Source organism: Typopeltis vanoorti, chromosome 13 (assembly GCF_054136105.1).
Source record: "Typopeltis vanoorti isolate ZY-2024b chromosome 13, IOZ_Tvanoo_1.0, whole genome shotgun sequence".
Classification (NCBI taxonomy): Eukaryota; Metazoa; Arthropoda; class Arachnida; order Uropygi; family Thelyphonidae; genus Typopeltis; species Typopeltis vanoorti.
Genome location: NC_143561.1, coordinates 118,016,093 through 118,031,796, shown reverse-complemented (window position 1 = coordinate 118,031,796; position 15,704 = coordinate 118,016,093). Strand labels below are relative to the sequence as shown.

General features: G+C 36.2%; 2 protein-coding genes across 4 annotated transcripts in view; one reads left to right on the top strand and one right to left on the bottom strand.

The window, feature by feature from the left end:
- Positions 1-15,704, bottom strand: part of LOC150100495 (FERM, ARHGEF and pleckstrin domain-containing protein 2-like) — a 726,486-nt gene that overhangs the window by 690,206 nt on the left and 20,576 nt on the right. The gene's annotated exons all lie outside the window — the stretch shown is intronic.
- Positions 4,749-5,357, top strand: LOC150100496 (protein CFDP2-like). The gene has a single exon (XM_090402668.1). The coding sequence runs from the start codon at positions 4,749-4,751 to the stop codon at positions 5,355-5,357; it is 609 nt and encodes a 202-aa protein (XP_090258794.1).

Here is a 15,704-nt window from a genome sequence, read left to right as displayed (position 1 = left end):
TGGTGCATGATTGGAAAAGATTGCGATTGGATGCTGTGAGTGCAAGCAGTGTGAATGAATTCAAGAATAAGAATGATAGCTGGTGTGTGTAGTATGTGGCCTCCTAGATGAGTCTCTAGACTCCCCGGGGGATCTCTCTTAATAATAATCTATGGATCTCACTCTTCTGAAACCTACTTGGTAGACACCAATTATCTTCTGCATAAATGGGTTTAATCCATTCTTCAAATTATAAGTAAATATTCTACATGCTGTAGATAAGAGAGAAATACTTCCATAATTTACACAAAACAATTTGTTATTCTTCTTATGTATTGGGCAGATTGGCCTCTTTCTCCATTCTTGGCATTTCCTCTTTCTTTCATATGGTTAAAGTCAATCTGTAGATTTTGTCTTCCAGTTTCTTTCCTCCTGCTTTCTGTAACTCTGCAAGGATTTTATCTATTCCTAGGAATTTGTTGTTTCTGAGTGAATGAATTGTATCATTAATCTCTTGCCTACATGGTAACTCTACAGAATCATCTTCTTCAAATATTAGTTGGTATATAATTTTGAGTTGCAGACGTAATATTCTTAGCAATTCATGGAAATATTATTTCCCATCTATATTGAGAGATCCTATGCTTATATCCTACTTTAGTTTGCTTAATTGTATTATAAGCATGTCTGAGATTGCCTTTATTCTTCATTTCTTGTATAATGTTGTGCATATCATTTCATTAAGGATTTGTTCTTTCATCCTTCGATAGATTTTATCTGCTTCTTGTCTTGGTTCTTAATATTTTCCTTCTTTAATCCTAGGAGGTCTTGCAACCAGGATTAAATTTAAATACATTTATTGTTAATGCACCCACCACTTAATTTTGCAACACACCCTGTGTGTGTGCACGCGTGTGCATGTGTGAGAGAGAGAAGGAGATAGAGAGAGATGCAGAAACTAAAGAATTTCATATGAAAATAGAGGAAGCTATCCAGGATAGTAGATCAGTAAAAGAGAATGTTAATCATTTATGGGGTGGTCTTGCAACCAGGATTAAATTTAAATACATTTATTGTTAATACACCCACCACTTAATTTTGCAACACACCCTGTGTGTGTGCATGCGTGTGCATGTGTGAGAGAGAGAAGGAGATAGAGAGAGATGCAGAAACTAAAGAATTTCATATGAAAATAGAGGAAGCTATCCAGGATAGTAGATCAGTAAAAGAGAATGTTAATCATTTATGGGAGTCTTGAATGTTAAAATAGGAAAGCAAAGAATAAGTTCTGTTGTAGGTCCATATAGACATGGCATAAGAAATGATAAAGGTGATAGATTTGAGTTTTGTTTAAAACAAACTGATAACCATAAACACTTTTTAAACAAAAGAAAAAAACACAGTATATGTGGAGATCCCAATGGTACATATACTAATCAGACATATTTTATAATGATCAATCAGAGATAGAAATGGAATAACAAATGCAAAAGTTATGCGACGTACAGACTGTGGATTCAACCACAGACTTGTGAGAATTACAATAAATATAAAGTTAAGAAAAGATAACAGATTTACCAGATTCATGTAGGATATGGCTAAATTAAATAACAGTAACATGAAGGCTTTATTTCAAAAATGATATAGCACAGTATACTGAAAAGAAAGAAGACCCCAACAATGGGATCTTCTTACCCATCCTTTGTTTTAAAATGGGGTAAGATTATTTCAAACATTTCCTTTGTGTAAATTATGCAAAAAGTTCCATGTTTTGTCTCTAGAACAAGGTTTCTGAAGCATATAAAAAATAAATTAAAAAATATATAATTGATGAAAATAAATTTTAAAAAATCCTTTAAAAAAAAGCCCACCCATGGTACAAATATACTATAGGTTTGCATATAATCTTTTGTGAGTGGGACACACATTAAAAATAAATAAATAAATAAAATAAAATAAAAATGTCCAAGCTGACAAGATCTGTCTCAGTATATATGGCTCAGTCAGATTAGTAAAAATTTCATCTCTTTCTTGAGTGAAGTGCTGGCACTTTGCCATAATGCAAATGGTAAGATGAGTGACACCACACACTTGGGCAGGTCATCAGACCAGAAGTCAACAGATAATATGTAAGATAACTGTGACCTCTGCAGAGCCTATTAAGAACAACTTCCTCTCTTCTGTTTTTAAATTGACCAGACTTCCAATGTATAATTTCAAGCTTAATTTCATTCTCATGCAATTTATTTGTCAGTAATTCCTGCCATGATGAATGCTAATGAAATTAGTTTTGATCTTACTGTCTGTGGTCTATATGTGGGACTGATGAACAGTATGTGGAAAATGTATAAACTGACCTAGCAGCTGCAGCTGCACTCTCAATCCCAATGTGGTAGGAATCCAGCACAACCAAACATCAAAATTAAGGATTAGAGAAAGATGTTAGAAGTTTTTTTCACTTGGTTATACTATAAATTAAAGATACCAAGAAATTATATACTTGGTGTAATCCTTTATCCAAGTGTAATCAAACACTTAGGTAGTGTTTTGGAAGTGACCCTTCCCATAATGCATAGCATTATACATGTCCGCAAGGAGATGTGCTTTGCATTATGAGATACTAAAGGCAAGTGATGTGAAGTCTTAGCTTCCTTAGACGAGTTGCCCTAGTCCTGAAAATACTTCAGATGCAAACTTTGTTTGCACCTGAAGTATTTGCGATTGTCTGTGGAAATGTGGTCTGTGTCAGTGGTGGTCAGCGGTTGATGGCGTTGGTGTAGTTGCAGTCACTTGGTGGATTGAGTGGTGGAGACAGGGTTGCAGAGCAAGCACCCTTCCTCGATGAGTCTCTGGACTCCCTGGAGGCATCTAATAATAATAATAATAATAATAATAATATTGTCCTTGGCATACATAGCATTTTCTTGATCATACCTCCTTTGCAATTATTTTCCGTACATTTTTTTTTTATTTTAAAGTATTTTCCCAACCTTTCATCATGAGTAAAAGAATTAGTGAGCAAAAAAGTGAAAGTGTGAAAATGATTCGAAAAGTCATCTCATTGGAAGAAAAACTTGAAATAATAAAGAAAGTGAACAAGGCAAGTCCAGAGCAAAGATAAGACAAGAACACAAAAATGGGTGAATCAACTATAAGAGCAATTTTAAGCAAAGCTGCTGAATACAAAGTATTATAATGATTGAATTAGAGACTTCTTTGTACACGGATCGAAGATTGTAACCAAAAATGAATCCTGCTAAGAACTGACCTTATTAAATCAAAAGCATTAAGTCTCTTTACAACCTTGAAAGAAAGGCTTATCAATGATGGAAAAGAAGAATTCCACATTAGTGCTGTGTGGTTTGAGAAATAGCCTACATAATGTTTTAATCACAGGTGAAGCTGCAAGTGCCGATAAGGAGGTGGCCGCAAATTATCCAGAGATTTGAAGAAAACTGTATAAGGGGGTTATTTTGACCAACAAATATTTAATGTTGATTAAACTGACCTTTTTTTGGAAGCTAATGCCTTCCAAGACTTTGCTGGCTAAATCAGTGAAATCTCAGCCTGGTTATAAAGTCGCAAAGTCAAATGAAATTACTGCTAGCAATATGCGATCCATTTGGAAGCACATTCTTCCACATTGTGCAAATGATTTTATAGGCTTTTCAAATGAATCTAAGTTAATTAAATCTCATTCTGAGAAACTGAGTGATTCCGACCTACTAAATTTAGATGCACAGTAGGAAGATCCTTAAGAATATGAAGAAAATTTAATCACTGACAAGCCCAAAGAAATTTCACAGAAACAAATTTAAAATATTTTTTGTGCAACTGAAACTTTTAAATAGCAATGCTTAAAGACTGGCCCTTGTAAAGAGAGAAGCAGGAAAATTTGCAGAAGAGGTAGTAGTATGAAAAAAAATAAACAGAATGCCTGCCAGAATGCATAGCATATTATGAGAGATACTAAGATAAGGAGTGATGAGAGCTTGGTCCACCTTTACCACAAGTTACTTCAGTCCTTTAGATACTTCAGGCACAAACTTTGTTTGCTTACACTTGGATAAAGGATTAAACTAAATTTATTATAGTCTAACCAAGTGGGAAAAAAAATTCCAACATCTTTCTCTAAATCCAGAGTAATTTAATAATAAGGTGGTACACCTTTTGGCAACTCGTATAGGTAAATATGACTTCTCGATTGCTTCTGCCTTAGTATCACCACTTCTGGGTCTGGCTCCCACTGACAAGACCTCAATAAAGGGTCAGTTTGAGTAGTGGCCCTTCCCTTAATGCATAGCATTATACATGTCTGCAAGGAGATGTACTTTGCATTATGGGAGATACTAAGATAAGGAATGATGAGAGCTTGGTCCACCTTTACCACGAGTTGCCTCAGTCCTGAAGATACTTCAAGTGCAAACTTTGTTTGCTTATACTTGAATAAAGGATTAAACTAAATTTATTATTATGTATACAAGAACATAGATAGAGAACTGACAATTATGAAGTGAATGAAACATCATCAGCTGACAAAAATGGAAATTTATTTCTAACTCAGCAAACAATGATGGTATTGGAGGGGTTAGAATAGTGCTCAAGACGGAACCAGCATATAAAAGTAACATCAATTGAAAAAGTGTCTGAAAGAATTCTCCTCATAACCATAAGTACCAACCCAAAACTGACAATATCCACATATGCTCCTAGAGAATGTGCTCCACTAGAAGACAGACACCTACTATAAAGATCTTTCTGAAACTGCCATGAACATCCCAGTTCACAATGTCACACTTATTGGTGCTGATTTTAATGCCCAAATTGGTAAAGACATTGCCAATACTACTAAAAACGTGGGTAAATACACTTATCATGAAACCACAAATAACAATGGACATTCTCTTATGAACTTCTGCAATAGCCATAACATGGTAAACACCCAAACAAAATTTCCTCATCCAAAAGGAAGACTATGGACCTGGGAACATCCAAATGGTTCTCATTCTCAAATAGACCACATACTAATCAATGGAAAGTGGAACAGATCAATCAAGAACTGTCGAGCAGATAACATGGTTGAACTAAACTCTGACCACAGAATAATCAGTGCCCACATTAAACTTTCACTAAAAGCCTCTAAAAATAGCAAGCCTAAAAAGAAACAATACAACTGGGACAAACTAAATAACCCACAAAATGCAGCAACTTTCCACAGCAAATTAGAAGACAATATGGAAAACATTCTTAAAGTTCCAGTTAATGAAAAGTATACGCGTATCATTGAAGCAATAAACATAACATCCAACAAAATTCTTGGAAACAGCAACAAAAAAGACTCGAAAAATGGATTACCCCTGAAACTGAAAACTATATAGATGAAAGAAATAAAGGAAGGAAACTCTAACGCTTAAACAGGAATGAAATAAATAAAGATAAACTAGACATTTTAAATAACAAGGTCAATGAACTAATGACCAGAGAAAAAGAAAATCAAATAAACAAATACTGCAAGGAACTTTAAAATTATAATAAAACTGGGGATACTAGAAACACTTTTCGAATGATAAATTATATCTGTCACCATAAAACAAAAAGAAGTGGAAATATTGTCACACATGACAAAAATGGTAAACAGCTATCAGTAAATTCGAACTTGGTGAAAGAATGGAGAAACTACTTTCAAGAATTACTGAATGTTGATAATCCCCAACATTCAAGTCAGCTAGCAGACTTGCATCTAATCACCACTCTACCAATAAATTGTGAAGACTTAATCGAAAAGGAACTAAAAATAGCAATAGATCAAGCCAAAGCAGGAAATTCCCCAGCGATTGATGGAATTAGAGCAGAAGCTTTCAAAAATGTTGGGTATAATCATATTCCAATCTCCTTGCCATAATGAATCAAGCTTTAAACACTGGAATAATACCTCAACAATGGAAACAAGGCCTTATTGTCCCTATACCCAAAAAAGGCAGTCTTAATAGAATGGATAACTACAGAGGTATTATTCTATCAACCACAGTTAAAATCTACAATAGGATGATACTCAACAGAATAGAATCTTACTTAACACCACTTTTAAGAAAAAACCAAGATGGATTTCTAAAAAAATGATGTACAATAGAACAGATACATTTCATCAGGAGAATCATAGAAGGTTCATGTGGTAAAAACTTACCACTCATTTTAAATTTTATACACTGCAAAAAAGCCTTTGACTCCATTAATAGAGAAGCAATGTTTAAAATACTCAGCTTCTATGGTCTATCCTCAAAATTCATACAAGCAATCTCAGCACCTTATAAAGATTACAATACTACAGTAATCTTTAAAACAGAAACATCTGAATCATTTCCAGTGACAACAGGAGTCCTGCAAGGTGATGTACTAGCACCTTATTTGTTTTTAATATGCTTGGATTACATCTTCCGGACCATCAACACAGAAGATCTTGGTTTTAACATTAAAATGTCCACCCACACCATGCAAATAACTGATCTTAGCTTTGCTGATGATGTTGTACTTATTGATACAGAACTAGGAGTTGCCAACTGGTGTGCCACCTTTTTAATAAATTACTCTGGATTTAGAGAAAGATGTTGAAAGTTTATTTTTCACTTGGTTAGAGTATAATAAATTTAGTTTAATCCTTTATCCAAGTGTGTGCAAACAAAGTTTGCACCTGAAAGTATCTTCAGGACTAGGGTAAGGTGGTACAACAACAGGGCGACTTTTTGCAAAGGTGGAGCAAGATACCAACACTCCTATCTCAGTATCTCCCATAATGCAAAACACATCTCTTTGTGGATATGTCTAATGTTATGCATTAAGAGAAGGGCCACTACCCAGACTAGTTTTGACCTTTATTGAGGTCTCTTCAGTGGGAGCCAGGCCCAAGTGGTGTTGTACCACCTTACCCTAGTCCTGAAGATACTTTCAGGCACAAACTATGTTTGCACACACTTGGATAAAGGATTAAACTAAATTTATTATATTCTAACCAAGTGAAAAATAAACTTTCAACATCTTTCTCTAAATCCAGAGTAATTTATTAAAAAGGTGGCACACCAGTTGGCAACTCCTATAGGTAGAGATGACCTTACTAATGCTTCTGGCAGGTATCTCCACTTGGGCCTGGCTCCCACTGAAGACACCTCAATAAAGGTCAAAACTAGTCTGGGTAGTGGCCCCTTCTCTTAATGCATAACATTAGACATATCCGCAAGGAGATGTGTTTTGCTTTATGGGAGATACTGAGATAGGAGTGTTGGTAGCTTGCTCCACCTTTGCAAGGAGTTGCCCTAGTGTTGTACCACCTTACCCTAGTCCTGAAGATACTTTCAGGCGCAAACTTTGTTTGCACACACTTGGATAAAGGATTAAACTAAATTTATTATATTCTAACCAAGTGAAAAATAAACTTTCAACTTTCCTCTCCCATTCTGTTTAAGTGACCATACCACCAGAGATTAGCTCTGCTAACACATTCCTGGATGCTAACAATATCAAGTTCTTTCCTAATATCCTTGTTTTTAATATGATACTGCCATTGATGCCATCTGTTCACTTCCCTAATCTTTTTCAGGACTCTCATACCTGTGGTCTCTAGTCAAGTGTTTTATTTCTAACCCAGCTCTAAGATCCATAAGTTAAAATTGGCTTGAATACTGTGTTGTATACAGCTAATTTAGTGTTTTGACTAATTTCTCTTATATTCTATATAAATTTATTCAGTTGACTTCCTACCATACCAGCTTTGTTGATTCTGTTGTCTATTTCCATATTTAATTTACCATTTTCACTAAAAATCATGCATAAGTACTTGAAATGTTTTACTTGTTCTATAGGTTCTCCTTTCAAAATGCAGTTGATATTAAACCTGATATCAAAATTGGAGATTAACATCTCCAATTTTGATATCAGGTTTAATACCAGTTTCCTTCATAATGTGATCCATATAGATTATGAATAACAGAGGGGATAATGTACATCCTTGTCCGACACCAGATTTAACATTAAACCACCTTCCTGTACTTCCTGCAATTCTAACTGCTGACTTACAACTCAAATAAAAACTAAGTATTGCCTGAAATAATGCCGCATTGACACCATATAACTGTAGCATTTTGAATAGCTTCTCTCTGTTGGCGCCTTGTCATATGCCTTTTCCAGATCTACCAAACTTAAATACAGATCTTTGTTATATTTCCATGCTTTCTCAACTATCTGTCGTAAAGTGAAAATCTGATCCTGACAGTCTCTATTTGACCTGAATCCAGCTTATTCTTCACCAAGCTTGTCTTCCACAATCCTTCTCAACCATTTCTCAAGTATACTTGCCATATCTTACCAGGAACACTCAGTAGAGAAATACCTCTGTAATTCTCACATTCAGTTTTATTTCTCTTCGTATATATGGGTACTATGAGAGCTCTACTCCAATTACCTGGAATTTTTCCCTCTATCCAGGCCTTCTGAACTATCCAGTGCAGCCACTGTAAGATTTTTATACCTCCATATTTGAGCATTTCTAGTCGAATATCATCTACTCCTGATGTATTTCCACATTTCAAGCTTTTGAGGGCTTTTTCTACTTCAAGTATAGATATGTATTCCTGATTACATGCCTGGTCAGTGTTTTTATCACTGTGCTATCACTGCTTGTTTCATTTAGCAATTTTTCGAAGTAATTACTCCATACTTCAAGGATATCTTTTTCTCCAATTTTCATGTCACCTTTATTTTATGTCATATTTATTCCTTTTACAGCACTCTTTCCTCCATTTTTGAGCTTCTTCAACAATCTCCAGAATATCTAGCCACCTTCTTGATATTTATTTTCTATATTCTTGCCAAAGTCCTCCCATGACTTTTGTTTAGCTAGTTTTACACAGGGTTTAGCTTTCGTACATTTGTCTCTATATTCTCTAAGAGCATAATCTGACTTATTTGTCAGCAACTTTTGATATGCTTTCTTCTTTTCTTTCACTGCCTCTTTACATCTTGTGTCCACCACAGAGTTCTGATTTTTCTATCCTTACAGACAACCTCACCACATGCCTCTCTGGCTGAATCAATCAGTGTTTTCTTCAGGGCTTGTCAATGAATCTCCAAGGTTTGGTTCCTGTTCTCAAACTCTTTCATTTTTTTTTCTTCAATGATGTTTGTGTATTTTAGTCTACAGTTCACATCTGAATGTTGCTCAACTTTTATCTGCTTTAAAACTTTCTTACATGTTATTCTTTTCAATATGAAATTCAGTTTTATCCTGCTCAAGACTAAATAGTGATCGCTTCCAATTTCAAATCCTCTGTACACTCTGGTATTCTACACCAAGGAGAAAATATCACTATCAACAATAACATAGTCAATGAGACTTTTCTTATTCCTTGCCTCTTCTCTCCATGTGAATTTGTGCACATTTTTCTGTTGGAACATTACATTAGTAATAACTCGTCCATGTCCTGAGCAGAAATCCAACAGGTATTTGCCATTAATAGTAGCTTTGCTCTTTTCTCCAAATTTTTCCAATATATTTTTCTATGTCTGACAATCATTTCCTATCTGCTATTTAGATCCCCAACAAACACCAACTTTTCCTTTTTCATTGTGTCAGCTGCTTTCTCTAAAGCCTCAAAAAATTCCTCCACTTCTACCTTAGTAGAACATTCTGTGGGACCATAGGCACAAATAAGTCTCATTGTCCAATTCCCCATTCTGATATTTGTGCACATCACTCTACTTGAGAGTGCCTGCAATTCAAGATGATTAGCCTCGTATTTAGTGTTGATTGCTATCACGATTCCTTCGTTGTTATTGCCTGAATATAACATTTTGTATTTATTGCTCAGAAAGATCTCACTAGTTTTTGACTTTTTTGTTTCAGTCACCCCTACTATGTCACAATCTGGTACTTATCCAATTCCTCAGCTAACTCCATTTCTTTGCCATTTAGATTTCTTATGTTGATAGTACTGATGTTGAACTCTGGTGATATTGAGTTGGGGTGAGTTTTAGGATTTGTGTTTTACTGAACAGCAATGAATATTTTTATTTAGTGAACCAGCAAATCAACTATAAAAGGATGTTGGGCAGCCATTGCTCATGTTTTTGTAGATTTAGCAGAAATGGAAAATATGAAGGATGTCAGTTTCGCTGAACTGGAAATATCTGAATACAGACAATGCAAGAGCTAACCATTTATGAGACAGTAGCCGAGTAGAGCGAGTGAAAAAGGATTCATCAGTTGGCAAAACTGCTCCCTTCTGAGCAGCATCAAGAATTTTTTTGAAAGGTCTTGGGAACACCATCAAAAAAATATTAGAGCCGTAATATCTAATGAAAATAGTGGGAGATCGGGGAAGAACTAGAGGTCATCCCTGGAAACTGTATAAAGAGTGTGCAAGTAGGGGAGTGAGAGGCAGGTTTTTTTCGTGCAGAGTTGTAAATGATTGGAATCCCTTGCCTGAGAGTGTGGTATCTGGAGTAAGGAGTTTGAATGTTCAAGGCACGGTATGATGAGCTGTGTGTGCGATAAAAGGACCTCTCAGATGAGTCTTTGACTCCATGAAGTCTTGGGATGATGATAATAATAATATTCCAAGGTTGGTGGATTTGCAATTTGTACAGACTTAGTAGCTGATGAGAAAAAGCAATGTCTTTAGGATGCTATACAAGTGCTGTCATTGTGTCAGGAAATGCTAAGAGTAAGTGTCTGTCTGAGAAAAGAGATCCATTCTTGATTATTATGAAGAGCATTATATGAATAGGGAGAAAAGGGGGTATTTTCTGCAAGATAAGACAAAATTGCATTTTGAAATATTAAATATGACTAGGTTATTATCATTCCATGACGATAAAGAGGATGGTGTGTGAGATCAATGTTTAGAATAATTAGAGTACATGATCTTGAAGCTTGAGATGTTTGAAAACTGCAAAGTTTATCATATAAGTAGGAGGAATGTAGGGAGATATCATCAAAAAAATTTGTACATAGGGTTTGAGGTGAGTGTGACAGAGTATCAATGTACATGAAATGAAATACCCTCTCCCATATATATGCAGTGGACCTGAGAATTGGCAATCCAATTATAAAGGGTGGAATAACAAAAAGACAATAAAATGAAATTTGTTGAGAAGCCCGTGATGCCAAATCCTATTAAATGCTTGGAAATGTCAATTGCAATAGCATAGGTTTCCCCGAATCTTTCAATGGCACACATCTAGAAGGGGCAATGCAGGTTAGGAGAGCTGCTGTGGTTCATAACTGGTAGAATCTGTACTGGCGGTTGCTGATTACTGACAGTTTTCCAAGTGATGAAGAAACTGACTATTCATAGTATCCATTACTTCAGAGAGTATCAAGGTTCGAGAAATAAGCTGACAGTTTGAAGATACACACTTGTCACCTTTTGTAGGAAATGGATATATATATGGGCTTGCTTCCATACTGTTGAATAGATACTAACTGAATATAACAGTGCAGAGATAATAAATTATTATTGTTGTTATTATGATTCAGGCCTCCATGGACTACAAGACGTGGGAGGCCCATTGCAGAAAACACAAAGTCTATCATACCACTCCTTGAACTCAATGACCATTCGTGCTCACACCATTCTATCAGGCAATCAATTCCACAGTTCAACCTCTCCTCGCAAAGAAACCACTCCTCACAGCTTCCTTTCATAACTTCCAGGGATGGGCCCCTTGCTATCAATCCTTCCCTCTGTTCCACCAAGCGAAATAACTCCCCAGTGCCAATCCTATAACTACCTCTCAACAGTTTAAAAGTCTCAATCATATCACCTTTCTCCTTCTATCTACCAACCTTTGCAGTCCACATTACCTCAGCCAATCCTCATACTAACACTATACATTCCTGAAACCATCTTTGTTATCTGCCTTTGTAACCTGTCCACAGTTAATTTATCCCCTTCAAAATCCTGAGGACCAAATTTGAGAACAATAGTCTAAGTGTGGTCTGATCAGGGCTTCATACAATGGAATAACAACTCTTATCTCTGCAGGTCAGTGTCCTTCTCAGTACTGCAGCAATCCTCTGGGTTATCTTCACCACCTTTCCAATTATGTTTCCTGAATTTCAGGTTTCTATCAATCATCACCCAATATCTTGTCTCTCCCCTACTTCCTCAAACCGAGTATGCACCCTCCCACTGATGTATCCCAAACTTCAAGACTTTGCATTTTGCTGCATTAACCCTTTAACTGCTACAGTCGAGTTAACTCAAGCGCAGAAAAAAAATGGCACCCTCAAATGGACACCCCTTGCAGATTATGCACATTTTATAAAACATTATTATTGCCATTTTTGTGAGTGAACAAGTGTATATCAAGAATGTATGATGCTGTCCGGACTTCTTACTTGTAAGAATTTTAATTGATTTATTTATAAATTTTTTGCAAAATTAATTCAGCACATGGGACAATGTCAGTAGAATATAAAATCAGCAGTTAAAGGGTTAAACTGACACCTCCAGCCAACTTGTTCAGTTTATTCAAATCCCCTTGTAGGGCTGTCACATCTGCACAATAAAACTTCCTAGCTTCACATAATCTGCAAACAAGTGAATATCCCCCCAGCAATCCATTGACAATGTCATTGATATAAAGGTTAAACAATACAGGTCCCAATACTGAGCCCTGTAGGACCCCACTTGTAACATTCTCCATCCTTGATATTGCCCCCACCATACACAACTCTCTGATATCTTTCAGATAGCCAATCCTGAATCCAGTTGACTGGATCTAAATCCATGTGCTGTAAATAACTTAAATATCAGCTTATGTGGAACCCTGTCAAATGCCTTTGCAAAATCCAAAAAAATGGCAGAATATGCCTTTCCCCTCATCAACCAATTTTGTCACTTTATTGTAAAAGGAAATCATACTACTAAAGCAAGAGCGCACCTTAACAAATCCATGTTGACTCTCACAAATAATATTACCTTCATCTTCCCAATGCTGTATATGGTCCCTCACTAAGTTCTCCTAGATCTTAACAACCACTAATGAAACAAGAAACTGATCTATTATTAGACCTTTCCAGTCTGCTACTGCCCTTATGCAATGGCACTATCTTACCTTCCTTCCATTCCTTGGGTACCTTTCTGTAGCAAGACTTTCATTGAAAAGGCAGGTCAACAGAGCTATCAGTTCTTCAGCACATTCTCTCAAAACCTGTGGCAAAATTCCATCCAGTCCCACAGTTTTACTGACATCCAGAGTACTCAGTATTTGAAATACACACTCTCCTCTTGCACCTCTAAAACCCACTATATCCCTCTAGTATTAAAACCTATTTCTCCAGGATGAAATACTCCAATAAAGTGTTCATTTAACAACTCCACTATGTTCTCTACATCAGTCACTCTATTCCCATTTTTATCCCACAATGTCATTATTCCACAATCATTTCTCCTCCTACTGGCCACATAGCTAAAAAATTCCCTAGGATTTTCTTTGGATCTCAGGGCCAATCTCTTCTCATATTCCAGTTTTGCCTTCCTTACCATACTAGTCATTCTCCTGGCCTGTGTTTTATATTCTTCATGCATCTTCTCTTTACCTGTCTCCTTATATCTCTTCCATAGCCTCTTTTTTGCATGCAGTTCCTGTTTATTATTGTTTGTCATCCACTTTACTCCAAATTGTGTCCTCTTCTTCATTCGAGGAATACAGCTTACTATTGCTGCTAACAAATATTCAAATATTCCCAAGCACTAATGATATCTCGTCCTTCCAATTCCTCCCTCCATGGAACTACCCCAAGTTGATATCTAAGACTATTATAATCACCCACCTTATAATTCCACATATATTCCCTTCTCTTTGATACTCCAGCTTGTCTATTCATCTTCCAAGTCAAAACCACATGATCACGCTCTTCAACTGGGGGGAAGAGATGCCATCTCAGTTATAATCAGTTCTTCTGATGCTATGACCAAATCCAAGACTCTTGAACCTCATGTTCCTTCTATTACATGTTGCCTAAGACGTTTATCCCTCAAGATTTCTAGAAATTCCATTTCCTTATTACTACATCCATTTTCCTCTTCCTAATTTATACAGCCATAGTTAAAATCTTCCACAACAATTATTCTTCTTGCACTTGCCAAGCTCAATTGCCTAAACATCTCCCACTCCTCACCCTCTGTGCTCCTTGGCTTGTAGCAACACCCCACTAAATACCCTGTCTAGCCCACCTCTACCTCACACCAATAAAGGATGGACATTAGTTCAGAAACACATGTTCTGAGCACAACTGGCAGAATACCATCAGAACCAGCCCTTTTTTTTGGTAGCCAGGTGTTCAAGATTCTTCTGATAACTTTTTAGCAGAAGTCCACAGGAGGTATATGATATAACGTTCCAGGTGAATTTGGGAGTGTTGTGCCTTGTTCATCTATGCCGGAGACTGATGAAAACAATAATACCTGGAGGTCAATTTTATCATTAGTGAGGTTGCAATACTGCCATCTGGATGAGAGAGAGTCATATATTGCATCTAGCCTATTTTACAAGGGATCAAAACATATAAATGCCACTACCAAAGCCAGCAAGTTTTTCAGATTTACTTCTTTCAAAGCGGCATGACTTAGTCCTGTTAATGTCTGTTGTGCAAGTGTTGAAGGCTGTGTTTTTGTTTCAACCACTCAAGATTTGCTTATTTTTCTTTTATCTTGGCTTACCCAGCTTACCTTTTAGAAAAACATTTATTGGATACTGGGGAGGAAATCTGAACATAGTAAGGAATATTGGCCCTCATGCCAACGTGAATAATTTTTGTAAAATGGCCACAAGTATCTGGAGATTCATAAACAGCGGCCTAACCATGGAAAGGAGATGTAAAATTCTTGGATGTTTGCCCACTTGTGGGGAAAACATGGCTGACAGCTATATTCTACTGAAGACTATATGAAATACCAAGAAGAGAAATCATCTCAACAGTGTACCTCAAAGAAAACATGACTAACAAATGTTCCAGAGTGTTGGGTGAATGTAGAGGAATGTTGACTATTCCGGTTGGGAGATGAACAATTTGCATTTTCACACAGCTCAACACTTCTGCTCATGAAGCTGGGCTTCATGAGCAGAAGTGGAAAAGAAGTAGTTGTAGACATTAAATTCATCAAAGAAGATGACTTCAATGTTACAGGAGATGGACTGCACAAAAATCAAGCTTCTGGTATAATAATTCAAAGAGGTTAAAATGATTTTGTAATATGGAGAGTGGAAGAGACAGTAGATAAATGATGCATAATGAATTAAAGAAAATCTAAAGTCAGATAAAAAAAAAGAAAAAAAAAAAGAGGACATTTGAGACTGGGAGTCTTGAATATCCTCTGAAGGAAAATCAGAACATGAGAGCAACAGAGAGTGAAATTGTCAGAATATAAGATTTGATGAAACAGTTACTGAAAATGAAATAAGAAATATGCAGAGTGATATTAGACATTTAGTGGAAAGTGATGAAAGTGTGCAAAAAAAAAATAGAATTATTATTATTCAGGCCTCCATGGAGTGCAAAGACTCATCATGGGAGGTCCTTCCTAAGAAACACAAAGTCTATCAAGACTCATCATGGGAGGTCCCTCCTAGGAAACACAAAGTCTATCATACCACTCCTTAAACTCATTGAGCATTCTTGCTCTCACCACTCTATCAGGCAATGCATTCCATAGTTTAACCACCATCCA